Source organism: Fusarium solani (genome assembly GCF_023522795.1).
Source record: "Fusarium solani strain SB1 chromosome Unknown bctg00000015, whole genome shotgun sequence".
Classification (NCBI taxonomy): domain Eukaryota; kingdom Fungi; phylum Ascomycota; class Sordariomycetes; order Hypocreales; family Nectriaceae; genus Fusarium; species Fusarium solani.
The window spans coordinates 1,051,792-1,066,317 of record NW_027072143.1 but is presented as its reverse complement, the minus strand read 5'-3'; the positions used below and the strand labels follow the sequence as shown (position 1 = coordinate 1,066,317).

Here is a 14,526-nt window from a genome sequence, read left to right as displayed (position 1 = left end):
TAGGATCCTTGACCCACACGTGACACCTGTGACGGTCGAGGTTCCCAACGTAGTAAACCGTAACCGAATAGGTTTATGTTGGCAGTTGTGACGGGGCGTAACGTACTGAGCGTAGGGTGGCGAATCACGTCTGATAATATCAAGAAGTATTCTTGAGTAATCAAGTTGTATTGAAAGCTGAGGTAGCGAGAGTGTCTGTCTAAGGGATGTTGTGTGGTTTTTTATAGGCAGGGTCTGGGGAGCATCTCACGATGCCCATCGTGAGATAGTGTTACATTCTCACTTGCCCGGAGTGAGAAAATGGGTCCCGCTCACTCGCACCGAGTGAGCGGAATACGTTGATCCGTGCCGTGTGGCGACACGCATTCGATCGCGGCATGGGCCGTGACAACACCCCACATATTCAACAAGAGGATCAGTTGAATCCGGTTTACGTGGTCTATCAAAGTCCCCAAACAACTACTGGTTTAAAGTATTTGCTTTGCAGCATGTATTTCTAACTTGAACTAGTTATAGCCATTTCGAAGAATCGCAGTGAGGCACCAAAATTTTTATGTTCGGTTTCACCCAAGTACTTCTAATAGTGTCATTCTAAAGGCTTGCTTTTCATCACTCACTTTTTTTTTTCAACCAACCTTTGTCACTCACCTTTCATCGCCCGCATTTTATCGCCCGTTTTATCTACATCTTTCTCACCGTTTCTCTACGCACCTTGGCATTTTCATTCCGCATCTCTCTGTATCACCTGTCTAATGTTACATCGTCCTGTCTACTGTCGCAGAACGCAACCACCACTGTATCACGACGCAGATGCTGATCTAGAGCTTCTTGTTTCCTTCGTAACGCAACCTTTTTGAGTTCAGTTGGGGAAAAATTTCGCTCTTGACTCAGCTGATGCAATGATGACAAGGCGAGGAATCGGGGAATGAACTTGGAGATTTGCCCGTACCTCTGACCCAGAGGCGTTAATGGTGAAGGGAGCTTACGTGGATGGCTGACGTGTATAGCAGAAAGTCGTCGTGTGAGACTATGACAATCAAAGTGAGGCATCTCACGTAAAGAAGGAGTTGAGAATCACAGACACTAAGTCTCTATGCACGAGTTCCTGATCATGTATCTTAACGATTTGCCCTTCCTCAACTGGGCCTCAGTTAGAATGGTAGTGGGTAAAAATCCGAAAGCCTAGGATGGCGAAGTTCGACAAGTTGCTCAACGTGACTAGCGGGTATAGGATTCTTTTGAGCCGAGCAAAGATCACAATGGGAATCTCTCCAACAACATTGATTTATGTTATGCAACAAACCCCCCACCATAGCAACCGAGGGATAAGTTCAACGTTATATTCCACTCGACTCCCCGTACACAACTCCCTCAGGGTTTAGCGCAGCCCGTGTCGCTCTGTCTCTCTGCCACACACTCAAACCTCACAACAGATATCCGCCTCCAGCGGGCATGGCAACTGCAGCAGGCAGGCACGCTGTCTCAACGCTGCCCAGTCTCAAATAATGTCTGGTGGCAAAAGTGGCTAACGAAGCTGCAAAATCTTAGTGATCCTAATTCAACTCATGGGAAGAGTCTGGATTATTCTTGATTCAAGTCGCCGGCATCAAGAGCGCCGCAGAGATGAAATCGAACCAGCAACTCCGGCTTTCGCCAGAATGTTAGCAGTTTCACCTGCCCAAACCAAACCAGATTCTTATCGACCAGTTCCCAGTCGTACGAGTACACCATGGCGGCGAGGATTATCTTGGCCTCGAGATATGCCAGGTTGACGCCCAAGCAGGCACGAGGCCCAAGAGAAAACGGGCGGCTAGCCTCCTTGATACTCCCAGAACCGTCTCCGATCCAACGATTGGGATTGAATCTATCCGGGTCGGGAAAGTTTCGCGTATCGCGAGACATGACAAAGTTGTCGACCGATACTTCCGTGCCAGGCGGGACATAGCGACCACTCACCGTCGCACCGGGACACGTCCGTGGAAGGCCGAGCGGGACTGGAGGAAATAGGCGGAGACCCTCCTCAACCACGGCGTGAAGATACGGGAGCTTCCTAGTGGAATCTCCATCGATCTCACCCCTGGCCGAGAAGGAAGATCTCACCTCGCGCTGCAGTTTCTTCAGCGCTGTAGGCGTTGTTAGTAGGTAGTAAGTTACTCCGGCTAGGAAAGTTGCCGTCGTTTCCGATCCGTCCAGCAGCAAGATCTTGGCCTGCTCCGCCAGCTGGTCCTTGTTGAAGCTGCCGCGGCGGAGGATGTGGGCGAAGAAATCCTCACGCTTGCTTGGATTGCTCATCGCGATGCGCTGGGCGACCTTGTCTTTCGTCAGCCTCTCGTGAAGGCTGACAGTCGCTCTAACGTCACTGGGCATGAGCCAAGAGAGAAAAGACTCAGGAATGGATAGTCGTTTGGCCGCCTGGAGCAGAGTGAAATGCCTCGTGAATTCCAGGATGAGCGAGACGTAAATATCTGGTTTCCAATTGGCGACAGACTTGAAAGATTCTCCAAACGTAAGCTCGCCTACGGCTGTTAGCCCTTCGCTCCTCGCATCAGTGGCACATCTTACCAATGATATCAAATGTGAGCCAATTGTACACAGTCGACATGTCGATGCCTCCACTCCCCCGGCTACCGTACTTGCCAATCTGCTCGACAAAGAGCCAAACGTGGCTCCGAATAATGTCCTCGCTCTCTCTCAGGGCTTTCGCGCTGAAGGCGTGAGAGAGGGATCGTCGCTGCGCGCGGTGCTGCTCGGGGTCGATGGTGAAAACGATGTCTGGGTGCACGACAGACGGGCCTCGATCGTAAAAGACTCTGCTCTTGAGGAATGGTTTCTTATCCCCGACAGCGTGGCCGTAGATGTCTTTGTAGGCTTGTGGAGTATTGAAGCTTAGCTCGTTGGGTGCAATCCTGACCACATCGCCGTATTTATCATGCGCCCGCCTCATGTCGAATGGATAGTTTCCTCCCACCCAGGCTCGGATGAACCAGAGCTGCGTCGTCCTGAATTAGCATCCGGTTTGCCTGGTCAAACATTGGTTCCGGCTCACCTGACTGCATGCTGCAAGCTTTGGACCGGGATATCCAGCAAGAGGGTGAAAGCAAATGCGATAGATGGCCAAAGCCAAGAACGAGAACCCTGCCTGTCGAATGGGAAAGGTTATTACGACAGATACGAGGGGAGTTGGGCCGTCTGGCGTACCGTTGTGAGCAAAAAGACAAGACCTAGAAGGACGGAACTCTGAGTGAGAATGGGTTGAAGAAAACCATTGTCCAAGACGATTCGAGACATTGCCAGTGCGACCGACCTACAAATCAAATTACCCAGTCTGTAGTTCCTTTGTTTAACTTGGAGAGCTTGAGCCTTCCAAGCGAGCCGAGGACTGCGGACATCTTATGTACCCTTCTGTGGATTGAGGAAGGGGTGACTTCTTAATACAGGACTGGCTGAAAATTGGCCGCTCGTTAATGAAGACTTTCGAGGCCTTTGCGGACCGGTCATGGATGAATGTGCCGTTAGTAGTCCCCGGAGATACTGTACTTGTGCCTGGCTGAATTACCGAACGCTACTTGTAAAGCATGTGCTTTGGAGTAAGTCCATCTACGGACGGAGTCCGTAATCTGCCGTTCACTTGACCTAGAGTAAGCCATCTGAGTTATCCGGCTCATGGCTCCCTGCCGTCCATGCGGGTAATGACACTACGCTGCCGCACACGTACGCAATGAGTTCGATGAGCGAGTGCGCAGTCTTTGTCCCAACTGTGTATGATAACCGGGAAAGGGGGATAATGGGTAATGAGGCGAGTCAAGAATCTATTTAAAGATCTTGCCCGAATTCAAATGTCAGCACTACCGACACTGAGGTGGTGTGATGTGCTACTTTGTAGGTGCATGCACTGGTGATGGCATTTTAATTCCCAAAAACTCTACATAAATTCAAAACCTAGCAACATCTTCATCTTGCAATCAGGGTGCTCTAACCTAGCCTCGTGGAGGCTTGCTCTGCTGGCTCTGGCTGTTCTGTCCATAAGATTGGTGGACCGTATTGCCGTTTCCAAAGGTAAGCCCTTACATGTTGCCCCGGTTGACACCCATCTGAACTCTGTCGTTCGTGGCCGTCGTGAAGTTGATTCCCTTTAGCTCTACATGGTCCTCCATTGTCTGAGAAGCCGCCTTCTGTAGGCGAGGATCGACGTCCCCAGTGGCCTCCAGAAGCGTCTTGAGACTGTCACCAATGGTCTCGGATTTGCTGTGGCTCAGTTCATCGAGTTTTCCCTCCAAGCCGACGGCGTTCTCGAGCTCCGCAATGAGGCCCAACAGCTTCATCGTGAGAGCTTCGCATTGTTCCTTTTTATACAAAGCCCATTTGGCGCCGCGGATACCGGCTGTGACTTGGCGACATCTTTTGTCGACGATATCGCGAATCTTGGCCTTAAGGCGCTGGAACTTTGGCCGAATATCGTCGTCATCATCCAAGTCCATGTCACTCCCATGGACTTCCAGTTCGCAGACTCTTTTTGGGCCTTCTTTAGAGCGTCATTGATGTTGCGCAGTATCTCTGTAATGGCTTCTGCTTCATCATTGATGGCAAGAGCCGACTGTCATTTCTGGGAAGCCCCGTCGTTAAGCTTGGCTTCATGCTTAGGGTTTAGACCGACAGCCTCTCCCCAGCGCGACAGTCTGAGTTGGATGATAGCAAGCTTAGTCTGATACAGGCCGGCTCCGCCCTCAAAGGTTCGGGCGACTTGTATGAAGTCGAATGCTTGGAGCGCTGTAGAAAAAAGATAAGAATCTGCGAGATGGGGTCCGGCGACATGATGATAATGTTGCTGGTCTGACAGATGGGTGTTTTGGGTCCATGCCAGCACGCATGCTCGCATTCTGGAGTTGTTCAAGGCGATCGCCAACAACGTCAAGCTATACGGCCGCCACCAGCCGAAGGCTGATATACTACAGCTTGTCTATGACTGGTTGTCTAACGAGCAGAATAGCAAATGGCTCATGATTCTGGACAGCTCCGATGACTATAACGTGTTATACGGCACAACTGGAAACACCGACAACGGGCGGCCTATGGCAGCGTACCTCCCACAGAGCCAGAATGGATCCATCATCCTTACCACCCGTAACAAGGCCTTGGCTTCCAGAATGACCGGTGCTCACGAAAATATAATCGAAATTGGCTTTGTGACACAGAAAGAGGCCCTGTTGCTTTTAGAGAACAGACTTGGCTCTTTCTCAGATGTGGACTTGGCAGCTGATCTTGTCAGGGTACTTGATCATATCCCGCTTGCTACAGTAGACACGAGGGCTAGAAGAGAGTCATTATATATACAAGCCCAGTTCAGTTTGTGGCTACCATGGTCCTGGGGAGTGCCAATCTGATCTTGATTCGGCTCTGTATCACACGTAGCGGCCAAGATAGAGATGCAGGATATACAGCCAAGCTGGCTGCGTAGTGCTCAAAATCGGACTTTTTAGGCCACTCCTCATTACAGTGAAGGAACAAGGTATAGACGCACCACTTCTGCAGCTTTTTTTAGGCACTTTATCGGTGTTGAAGGTAGCGGGACGGCATGGCGCGTGACCAGGTCTTTGTGAGATGCGAGGCCAACCACTGAGCTACTGAGATAAGGGCTGGGCACACCTACGGATGGGCCAACGCCCATTTCCGAACTTTTAGCTAGTGGGATAGCCAAACATATCATGAGCCAACGGGTAACGGCAAAAAACAGTGTCTCTAGTTTTCTGGACGACCGGGTACTTCGGACGCCTTTCCAACCTACTTATAAATAGCCGTTCAAAGCTCGTGCTGGATCCTAGGACAGGACTCGTTTCATTTCTTTAATCTTTGGTCGCTGAAAGAAAGTGGCCGAAATCTTTTTCACGCCACTGTTGCAAAACGCTCCGAATCTTGTGTTGCCGGTGAGAAGGCCTAACGTCATGTTTCACTCTAAGGCAATTCTCGGCCAAGAGCTCTGGAACAGCCACCTCGACATATTGGCCCCTGCATCCGAAAAAGAGATCTCCCTGCATTATGCGAGAGCAAGGTCGCTATGTCGTCACAGCGGTGCGTACAAGATCTTCATGCTGTGCTGTGCCCACTTAGGTACTAACTCAGTTATCTGACAGGCTTGTCGTTGCACGACATCAAGAACTTGACGCAGAAGTTCTGGGATTTTCATTTTGATCGTGAGTCTCAGATTCCATGGCTTGATTTGCATTTTAGTCTAACGATGTCGTGAAGTGGTTGCCGCCCGCGACATGACGGCTTTCATCATTGCCACGATCCACATAAATCTTTGCATTGGGACGCTAGGCTCTTTTTTCGAAGAGCGCCCCGACCTACATAACTTGCTCGACAGGCTTTTGAATTTTGACGTATGCGGCGAATTCATGCTCACTGAGGTCGGGCATGGGCTGGATGCTCGCAACTTGGAAACAACCGCGACCCTGCGGGCCGATGGCTCCTTCGATCTCCACACCCCTCACGCAGCAGCGTCAAAGGCAATGCCACCGACGACACCGTGCTGCGGCATACCTCGAGTTGCCGTAGTCTTTGCTCGCCTGATGGTAGGCGGGAAGAGCCACGGTGTCAAGCCTTTCATCGTGTTTCTCAGTGACGCGGGGACGATGCGGCCCGGAATCACGTCGCGGATCCTACCTACGAGACCAGGAACCAAGCCGCTGGATCATTCCATCACAACCTTTGATCATGTCCGTCTACCCCCGGATGCACTGCTCGGTTCTTTCTCCAAGCCAAAGAGTGAGCGCACTGAGTTCTTGCGTCAGATTTGGCGCGTCTCGGTCGGTACTTTGTCACTCTCCATCATGGGCATCTCTGCCATCAGGGTGGGAACGCGCATAGCTGCCGTCTACAGCGAGCGAAGGACTATCACGGCTGCTGATGGACGCTCCACTACGCCAATCATGAGTTTCAGCACTCAACAACGCTCGATCGTCGAGGGGTGGGTCCAGGGTAAAGTCCTGACCGCGTTTGCTCGCTGGACCGTGGATATGTGCCCTGACCCTACTGATGCGACGCAGCATGCGCTGGCAACGATTTTCAAAGCGACGGTCATCAAAGCTGCACGGCTTCTGGGTGACCTTGCTGAGAGGTGTGGCTGGCAAGGCCTGTTTGCGTACAATCAAATAAGTGAGCTGGCACTGACCTTCCAGGGCAACTGTATTGCCGAGGGGGATACATTGGTTTTATGTATACGTATGCACTTGGACATAACTCAGTTCTTCGTCCCAGGTCCTAGCTAATCTCTCTTGTAGGTTTAGTATCCGAGCTTCTTGGAGGGAAATTCAGGTTACCACGACCGCGAAATGAACTGACGGCTTTGGCACAATACGAACAAGAGCTGGTGGAAGGCCTTCGTGCAAGACTAGTTGAGATTGGAGGATATGGAGAGCATCGCGGTCCAGCTTTCGATCGGCACATCCTCCCTCGATGTCGGCCACTGGTTGAGGCGATCGGTCACCGCATGGCGTACGAGGCTGCCGAGCACTCCGGAGTTGCCCCGGACGTGCTCGAGCTGTACGGGCGCATGTGTGCTGACGGAGATCAAAGGTATTCACTTGGAGAAAAGCTTTGGAGCGGGCCCAGTGAAAAATTAGCGCCATCTGATGATCCATACGGCACTGTTTTGGCACAGATCAGAGCGGAGTCAGCATGTGGATCCGAGCTAGACGACTACGTCACGGCGCCCATCATGTCAGACGAGGCGTGGGTCGATTTTATCGACAGCCTGCGTGTATTCAGCCATCCAAAGGATACTAGAAGTAACTGGTCCAAGCTGTAGATTACCTTGTCGAGACCTGTACTTTCAACGGCCGTGAAGGAGCATTAGGTAGAGAATACAAAGGAATATTGGCCACAGAGTATTGTTGGCGTTCAACGAAGTACGTAGAAACACTACATACCGTAAGATCTCGCGAAATTCGAACAAAGTGGCGTCCTTATATTTCCACTCTTAGCCGCCTTACCTCTTAATCTAATTGGCTAACTTCTTTCCGGTTATTTCCAAAAGATCTGACTCATCAATTACTGTAAGCTGATTCGATAGCATAGCCAGCTGGCTTGCATTAGCCTGCATTAACTTGCATTAGTTGAACTTAGTTTTGTTCGAATTTCGCGAGATCTTACGGTAGTATGTGTCACATCAAAGATACTAGTAACAACCTCGTTCAGCAACAATGGAGCCCAAGGCGAGGTCGGGTCGATGTAACAACAATATTGGCACTGAGATCAGAGCTCTGAGAGAGCCAGGCTGGCCCAGGGCTCTGGCTTGCCTGGGCTTGGCTTGGGTCTGCTCGATACCTTACGAGACCTACCGGTACTAAAGCTGCTGCAAGGAGTGGGCAGACCGTCCGTTGCGAGCTCCACAGCGTGCCAGTATCTTTTGGGGAAAAGCCTGCCTTTTAGAGTCAGAATCTGGGCTTGTGCCAGTGGACTGCACTGCCAAGCGTGTCGATATCTCGAAGCTGGTCGACGACACTCGGCCATATTGGAGATTGCTAGTACATCCGAGAGTGTATTGAGAATCATTTCTACTACCATGGGCATCTACCTATTCCTTAACGCCTGCTACCCCTTGGTGGTGACCTCGCCCAGACGTTGCCTCCTCCCGTGACCTATGTGTGTTCTTCTGAATATTGTCTGTTACCCACCTACTCCTGCACGTATCCTGTATTCAAGACATCCAGCTTGGAAAACCCCTCCCACACCGTCGTTAAAATCTTTGCCTAGAGATAGGTGAGCTTTTTGCCGTTGTGCAATAGGATGATGAACATACAGCGCGCCCAGATAGTCTGATAAAAGACAGTTGCGCATGACGGGCCCTGGGATCCAAACGGACTCCTCATCTCTTGTGGGTCACCAACGCAATCTTTCACCCAACAGATAGAATACTCATACTCGACATCCCACAGATCCTTTTCCAAGCTCAAGAGGCACTCGTCACCAGCTTTCATGAGTCCTTTGGTGGCTGACCTGCCACACCAAGCCTCTGCAGTCATGCTGACTCGCGTGCCATAGACCTTAGCGTTGCCGGCCAAGACCTTGGTATCGTAACAGACGATATCTGACGGGCTGGTTTGAGCGGCCGAGGTTGTCGTTATCGTCTTTGTCTGGCTTCTTGTCAATGCTGACGTCAGTAATGTTGTTTTAGTGTCTGTAGAGGACGTTGTGGATGCTTTTGTGGTATACTGAGTGTATAGAGCAGTGCTCGAGGCGGCAGTCGTTTCCACGACAGAAGACGCGAGCGACGTCATCCCAGTTTGCGTGCCCGATCCCACATTCGTCGTATCTGGCTTGGATGCGAGATTGCTCCTTGTAGCGGATTCTGCTGTAGAAGTTTCCCGACCTGTTGGTTTCTGAGTTGCGGATGTAACCGACACCGTAGTTGAAGGTGTGACTGAAGTTGCCGAGTACGTGGCTGTCTCCATCGTACCTGTCCCCATCGTGTCAGTGTTTGATGCAGTTCCTGACGGTACTGTCGCATGTTTGGCCGTAGAGGAATCGCACGACCGATCCATGCTCCGGTCTGATGTTTCTTCTGACTCTTTCGAGACTGATGTTGTCGGCGGGGCTGTACTTAGCGTGGTCTCGCCACTGATGCTGGCCGAAGTGATCGGCGACGTGGCCGTTGTTCCCGTCTTTTTGGAATCTTTGATCGATGCTGTGCCCGAGGTAGAGATAAACGAAGTTGATGTTGTCTTTCCTTGTCGACTTTCCAACGTGGCGGCCGGTGAGTCTGTCACAGAAGAGTGGTCAGACCTTGTGCTCGTGCCGACATACGCTGACGTTTCCATCGACGCTGTCGAAGCCGCAGCAGATCCCTCACCATCTGTAGTGGAGACTCTCGCGGGCAGACCAGTGGACCCTTGACTTCTATTAGCTATTGATGCAGTTGTCTCTCTGGTTTCCATAGTACCAGTTCCTGAAGTCTCTACGTCGTCTGATGCCGACGTCTGTGAAGATCCTGCGGTACCGCCTGTTGGAAGCGAGCCCTGCGCTTGGCTTGATGGTTGGGTGGTTGGTCGCGTTGTGGATGTAACACCTGATTTAGCGATCGACTCATCCGACGATCCGGCCGTCGGTTTGCCCGTTGGGTCAGGGCGTATTTCCGACTCCGACACTGATTCTCGCATCGAGCTATGTGAGGCGGAGTCGATGGCTGTAGGAATTGGTTGTCTTGACAGGCTCGCGCCCAGGCCAGATGGGAGCTGAGACGTGTAGGATGTGCCAGCCTCAGTCTTAGTTTTTTCTTTGTCCTTCACTATACTGGTTGATAGATGCTGTGACTTGGGATACTGCGAGGTGGATGGGAATGCGGTGCTAACCAAACGATCAATTGTCGAGGTGGTCGCGCTGTATGGAGCATGTTCGATCTCGAGCAAAGGTGGACAGTCGTTTGTCCATGCACCAGAAAACTGCGGTACCCTATATGGCACGTTGTAGGGTACATGAGGATAGATGTCGTCAATGTCTACAGCCGGATTGAGAACCTCGATCTCTAGGCGGGTTACTCCCAGCTCTCTCATCACTATAGCAAACTCCTGGCCCTCTTCGGGTTCCCATATTCCATTATCCCAGTTGCATAAGGCGTAGGCCAATGGGGCCCAGCAGGTGAGAATGTAAAATTTCATTGCCTAGCTTAGCTCAAGGCGACACGGCGATTGCGCCCTGAGGTACAAGTGTGCTGGCCTGGTATATAGAGTATTTCTAGAGATGCGAAGCCTATGTTGGACTCTGAGGAGGACTGATTGGGACCCTTCTAGCCCCGATACCCTGTGAGCCTTTTCTAGACTGCCTTGGGAAGGAGGTTGGATTTAGCCTGGGTTAACATGGCAGATGTAGGCCATTGCATCATGTACTCCAGCAGTCGTTTAGAGGTTAGTCAGTTCTTACCAAGCGTCTCGTTTTTGCTCAAAAGATCACGTCACAGAGAAAAGCCTGATAGCGTCCTCTGGTTCTGGGTTCATTTTGGTGCTCATCTTGACACGCACATGCAGTTTTAGCAACATCTGACTCTAACGTCCAACGTTAGGCCGGTTTCCAAAGACACCAGCCATCATATACGCCGCGATTACAGTGATCCGCGTTCTGCGGTAGATCCTCAGAGACGCTGATGCGTTAGGAAGAATAGCAGACGTGGGGCGATCTTCATCAAGTGCAACTTTCCGATAAGACTGGCCTTGCACAGTAACACAGCCCACAGAGGTGTCTGCTTTATTTGAAAGTCTTGAATATATTACACTAGTCGGTCTTGTTTTATGAAACTTAGTAGAACATATGTCTTCGAACCAGCATGTTACCCATTCTTATGCCTTATCTTGTCCTGGCAACCAGCCCCTGACCCTCAGGCCTGAACAGGACACAAAGATACAGACAGACCCCGTCACCTTCTTTTGTGTTTTCACCCAATCCAGAATCTATGAATCACCCGATTTTACTTTAATCCGGTTAACGCAACGTCCACATAAATCGCCCAGTGGCTATGATGCCGGTTAATCTGGGTGACGCTCAGAAGGACTCGCATAGATGCTAGACGTTATCTAAAGGCGGAACGAGCTACCACACGCCTTCCCCAGTGCAGATTGAGGCGATGAATCGACGATAAGTGACAATCAGGCCTTCCGACTCCTATATCAGTTCATCAAATTGTCCCTCGGGGGCTAGTTTACCTGTTGGCGGCTTAGTGACGGAGCCGGTGATGGCGCCGGAGACCGCTTGAAGCGGCCTGACGACAGCTTGGAAAAATAGTGTAGTACTTCTGAGTGGAATCCAAAGCTGCGCTGGGCGCGCTCGGGACCATCCTTAATAGATGGCATGATGCTAGATTTCCCACCCTTGTTTCGGCCAATTCCGCTGCCGCGAGATAATCTGATGCAACGGCAATTCTTAGAGACCATCTTGCCTCAAGATCAAAATGCTCGGCCGTGCACATCGTCTTGTTCGGGGAATATGGGGCCCTAAATACCTGTAAGTGACCATGATTTGGCCGCGTTGGTCCCATCACTCGGATACTGCTGTACACTAGATAGCCGAGGACAGGGGAGAAAAATACAAGGAGAGTTAGAAGAAAAGCAAACGGCTGTCCAATGCGTTGCCTCACAATTTAGTTTTGAAGACCCTGATAATCTCACGATGGTACAGTATTGACCACTTTCATCTTCCTCTTCTACGATAACCTTTGTCGCTTAGAAGTGTCTCCACACAGTACTGATTACCCGACCTGTACAACCGTGCACATTAAGATCAAGCCTCGTGAAGCTTTGACCGTAGATTCCAGCAATTTTTGGTACTACAAGGCCGGGCTTGGGTAATGGCCCGGATGAAGCATGGGGGTACCAGGACGGATAACTCCCACTGTGAACTTGTACCCACCCACCCACACTTGGTCCCTGGCCATCAGGTATCTTTGGTACTCAAAGATACCTACCCGTTGGCCCGCCGTAAAGGGGCCTCAACTCCTGATGCGACAGACCGATCAAATGGAATTCACAGACAATGACCGAGCTAAAAATCACCGGTTTTGTACCTATGCCGAGATTATTCTTATCCAAATTAACCTGGTCAGTTGTGACGTGTAAAAAGCCGATTTGGTCAGTTACTGGCGGGGTGATTTACGGCCCTTCTTATTTTAGCCTGCCGTTGGCTGACGGCTGAAATGGCCAGGCGATGGTCGTAGGTCCACGCAAGTAAACAACAAGGTACTTGCAAAGTCCTGTTTTGGAGGTGCGGGCTCAGAAGACCTTCAATTGCGTGCCCTTGGCCGATGGCCGAAATAAGCTCTATCCGGCCAACAAGGGGTAGAGGTTGTGAGTATATAAGAGCCAAGGAAGAAGTCAAGACTTTTCAATCTCAACACACAAGCAACTCTACCAAGCAACTTCAGAATGGCCTCTAGTCAAGCTCAAGGGGTTGGTACAAAGCAAGAGCCGATGGATGACGTTGGAATGAGCGGAACCGAACCAGGTGGGGGGCAAAATGGAACTCCTCCCGCCGAAGATGGCAAAAACCCGTCAAGCGGGGGGCAAAATGGAACTCCTCCCACCGAAGATGGCAAAAACCCGCCAAGCGGGGATAAACAGCCACCCCCAAGCCAACCGTCCACCGGCCAAACACCCGCCGAACCGGGTCCTCCTAGTGGTGGAGGAGAAGGAGAAGGAGGAACCGACGCTCCTAACTCGAATGGGGAAAACCAATCACCCCCAGACAAAGATTCCTACCCTGAAACAGACCCTGACCAAGGCGATTCGGGAAAAAAGGCTTCCCCCTTGAATGCAGGGGGTATCAATTGGTTTAAGTCCGACTCCAACGGAAGTTCTCATGGAAACAAGAGGCAGCGGCCAGATTCGACGGAGATCGACAACTCCAACCAAAGCAAGCCCCTTTTCAAAGCAGGAGATGGTCTTTTCAACTACCGCGCTCCGTCTCACCTTCATAGCGACTTTGATGAAGACCTTCACGGGGATCTAATAGGGAGACAGGAGCCCCCCGTTAACATGAAAACTCTGGAACTGGTGAAGCGTGGCAAGACGCCAATGTATCTCAACCAGTTCGTTGAGGGTAACGCACGCATATTACGGATTCAGCCGATGAGGGACAATGAATTCTTCGAAGCAGGGAAGGAGCCCCTTACTTCTGACCATCCCCAAACCCAGGGTTACAAGAAATATTGGCGTGATGTGTACGACATACTGGGCGTAGCGATACCTGGCGATGAAAACAACCCATGGGAAACTTTGGCTAAGATTGACCCGGAGAATTCTGATGCATTTGAGTGTCCAATGAGCCTCTTCATCCTCATTCAGTGGAAGGACAACTCGACCTCATTTGTGAGTCGTCAATGGTGGCGCAACAATTACGTGCCGAAGTACATGCCATCAGCAGAGAAGCGAAAGACCTACTCCATCCGATCCACCGACTCTGTTGGTGGATATCGACAGAATAACAACGGATTCAAGGACTACAGGCTCCTGAAGTGGGCTGTGAAATACGAAAAAAAGTACTGGGAAGCCAAAAATCCGGGCCAAGCATTCCACAGTGGCCGAGACAAGTCGCCGTCTCCGATTGATGACGATATTGCCGGGCTTCGAGAGGCAACAATGCCGCCTGGAACAGTGCCTCCCAATGGCGTTCGAGAGGCAACAGTGTCGCCTGGAACGGCGCCTCCCAATACGAATATCGGCGTTCGAGACACAATTGAGCCTCTACTATCGCAGAACCCCACCACTCAGTACTACCCCCAGGTCCCCCCTCAGCTAACCCCTCAGCTATCCAACGCTCAGGCCGCTCAGCTACTCGCTCAGCTACCCCCTCATGTCCTCGCTCAGCTGCTCGCTCAGGCGCCCTACTCTCAACAACAGCCCCGTTCACTCAATTCACAGCAACTTCAAGCTGTTTCTGCAGCGTAAAGGTCTGAGAAAGCTGACGGGCAAGCGCCCTCGTCAACATCAGTATCACAACGGCACAGCCTGACAGGCCATCTGCCAGACAGCCATTCCGACCAGTAAG

At 51.2% G+C, this 14,526-nt stretch overlaps 4 protein-coding genes across 4 annotated transcripts; 2 read left to right on the top strand and 2 right to left on the bottom strand.

Annotated features, from left to right (window-relative positions):
• Window positions 1-1,581: 1,581 nt before the first annotated feature.
• Window positions 1,582-4,478, bottom strand: MRS44_018260 (uncharacterized protein; the record flags this gene model as incomplete). Its single annotated transcript, XM_065616455.1, has 5 exons — window positions 1,582-2,516; window positions 2,563-2,989; window positions 3,047-3,139; window positions 3,199-3,304; window positions 4,069-4,478. 5 exons carry the CDS (start codon window positions 4,476-4,478, stop codon window positions 1,582-1,584), a joined length of 1,971 nt encoding a protein of 656 aa, XP_065472527.1.
• A 1,574-nt stretch (window positions 4,479-6,052) lies between these two features.
• On the top strand, window positions 6,053-7,804 carry MRS44_018259 (uncharacterized protein; the record flags this gene model as incomplete). The annotated part of the gene is made up of 4 exons (XM_065616454.1): window positions 6,053-6,066; window positions 6,118-6,188; window positions 6,244-7,218; window positions 7,278-7,804. The coding sequence occupies 4 exons, from the start codon at window positions 6,053-6,055 to the stop codon at window positions 7,802-7,804; spliced, it is 1,587 nt and encodes a 528-aa protein (XP_065472526.1).
• A 943-nt stretch (window positions 7,805-8,747) lies between these two features.
• Window positions 8,748-10,652, bottom strand: MRS44_018258 (uncharacterized protein; the record flags this gene model as incomplete). Its single annotated transcript, XM_065616453.1, has 1 exon — window positions 8,748-10,652. One exon carries the CDS (start codon window positions 10,650-10,652, stop codon window positions 8,748-8,750), a length of 1,905 nt encoding a protein of 634 aa, XP_065472525.1.
• Window positions 10,653-12,905: 2,253 nt separating this feature from the next.
• On the top strand, window positions 12,906-14,426 carry MRS44_018257 (uncharacterized protein; the record flags this gene model as incomplete). The annotated part of the gene is made up of 1 exon (XM_065616452.1): window positions 12,906-14,426. The coding sequence occupies one exon, from the start codon at window positions 12,906-12,908 to the stop codon at window positions 14,424-14,426; it is 1,521 nt and encodes a 506-aa protein (XP_065472524.1).
• Window positions 14,427-14,526: the final 100 nt, after the last annotated feature.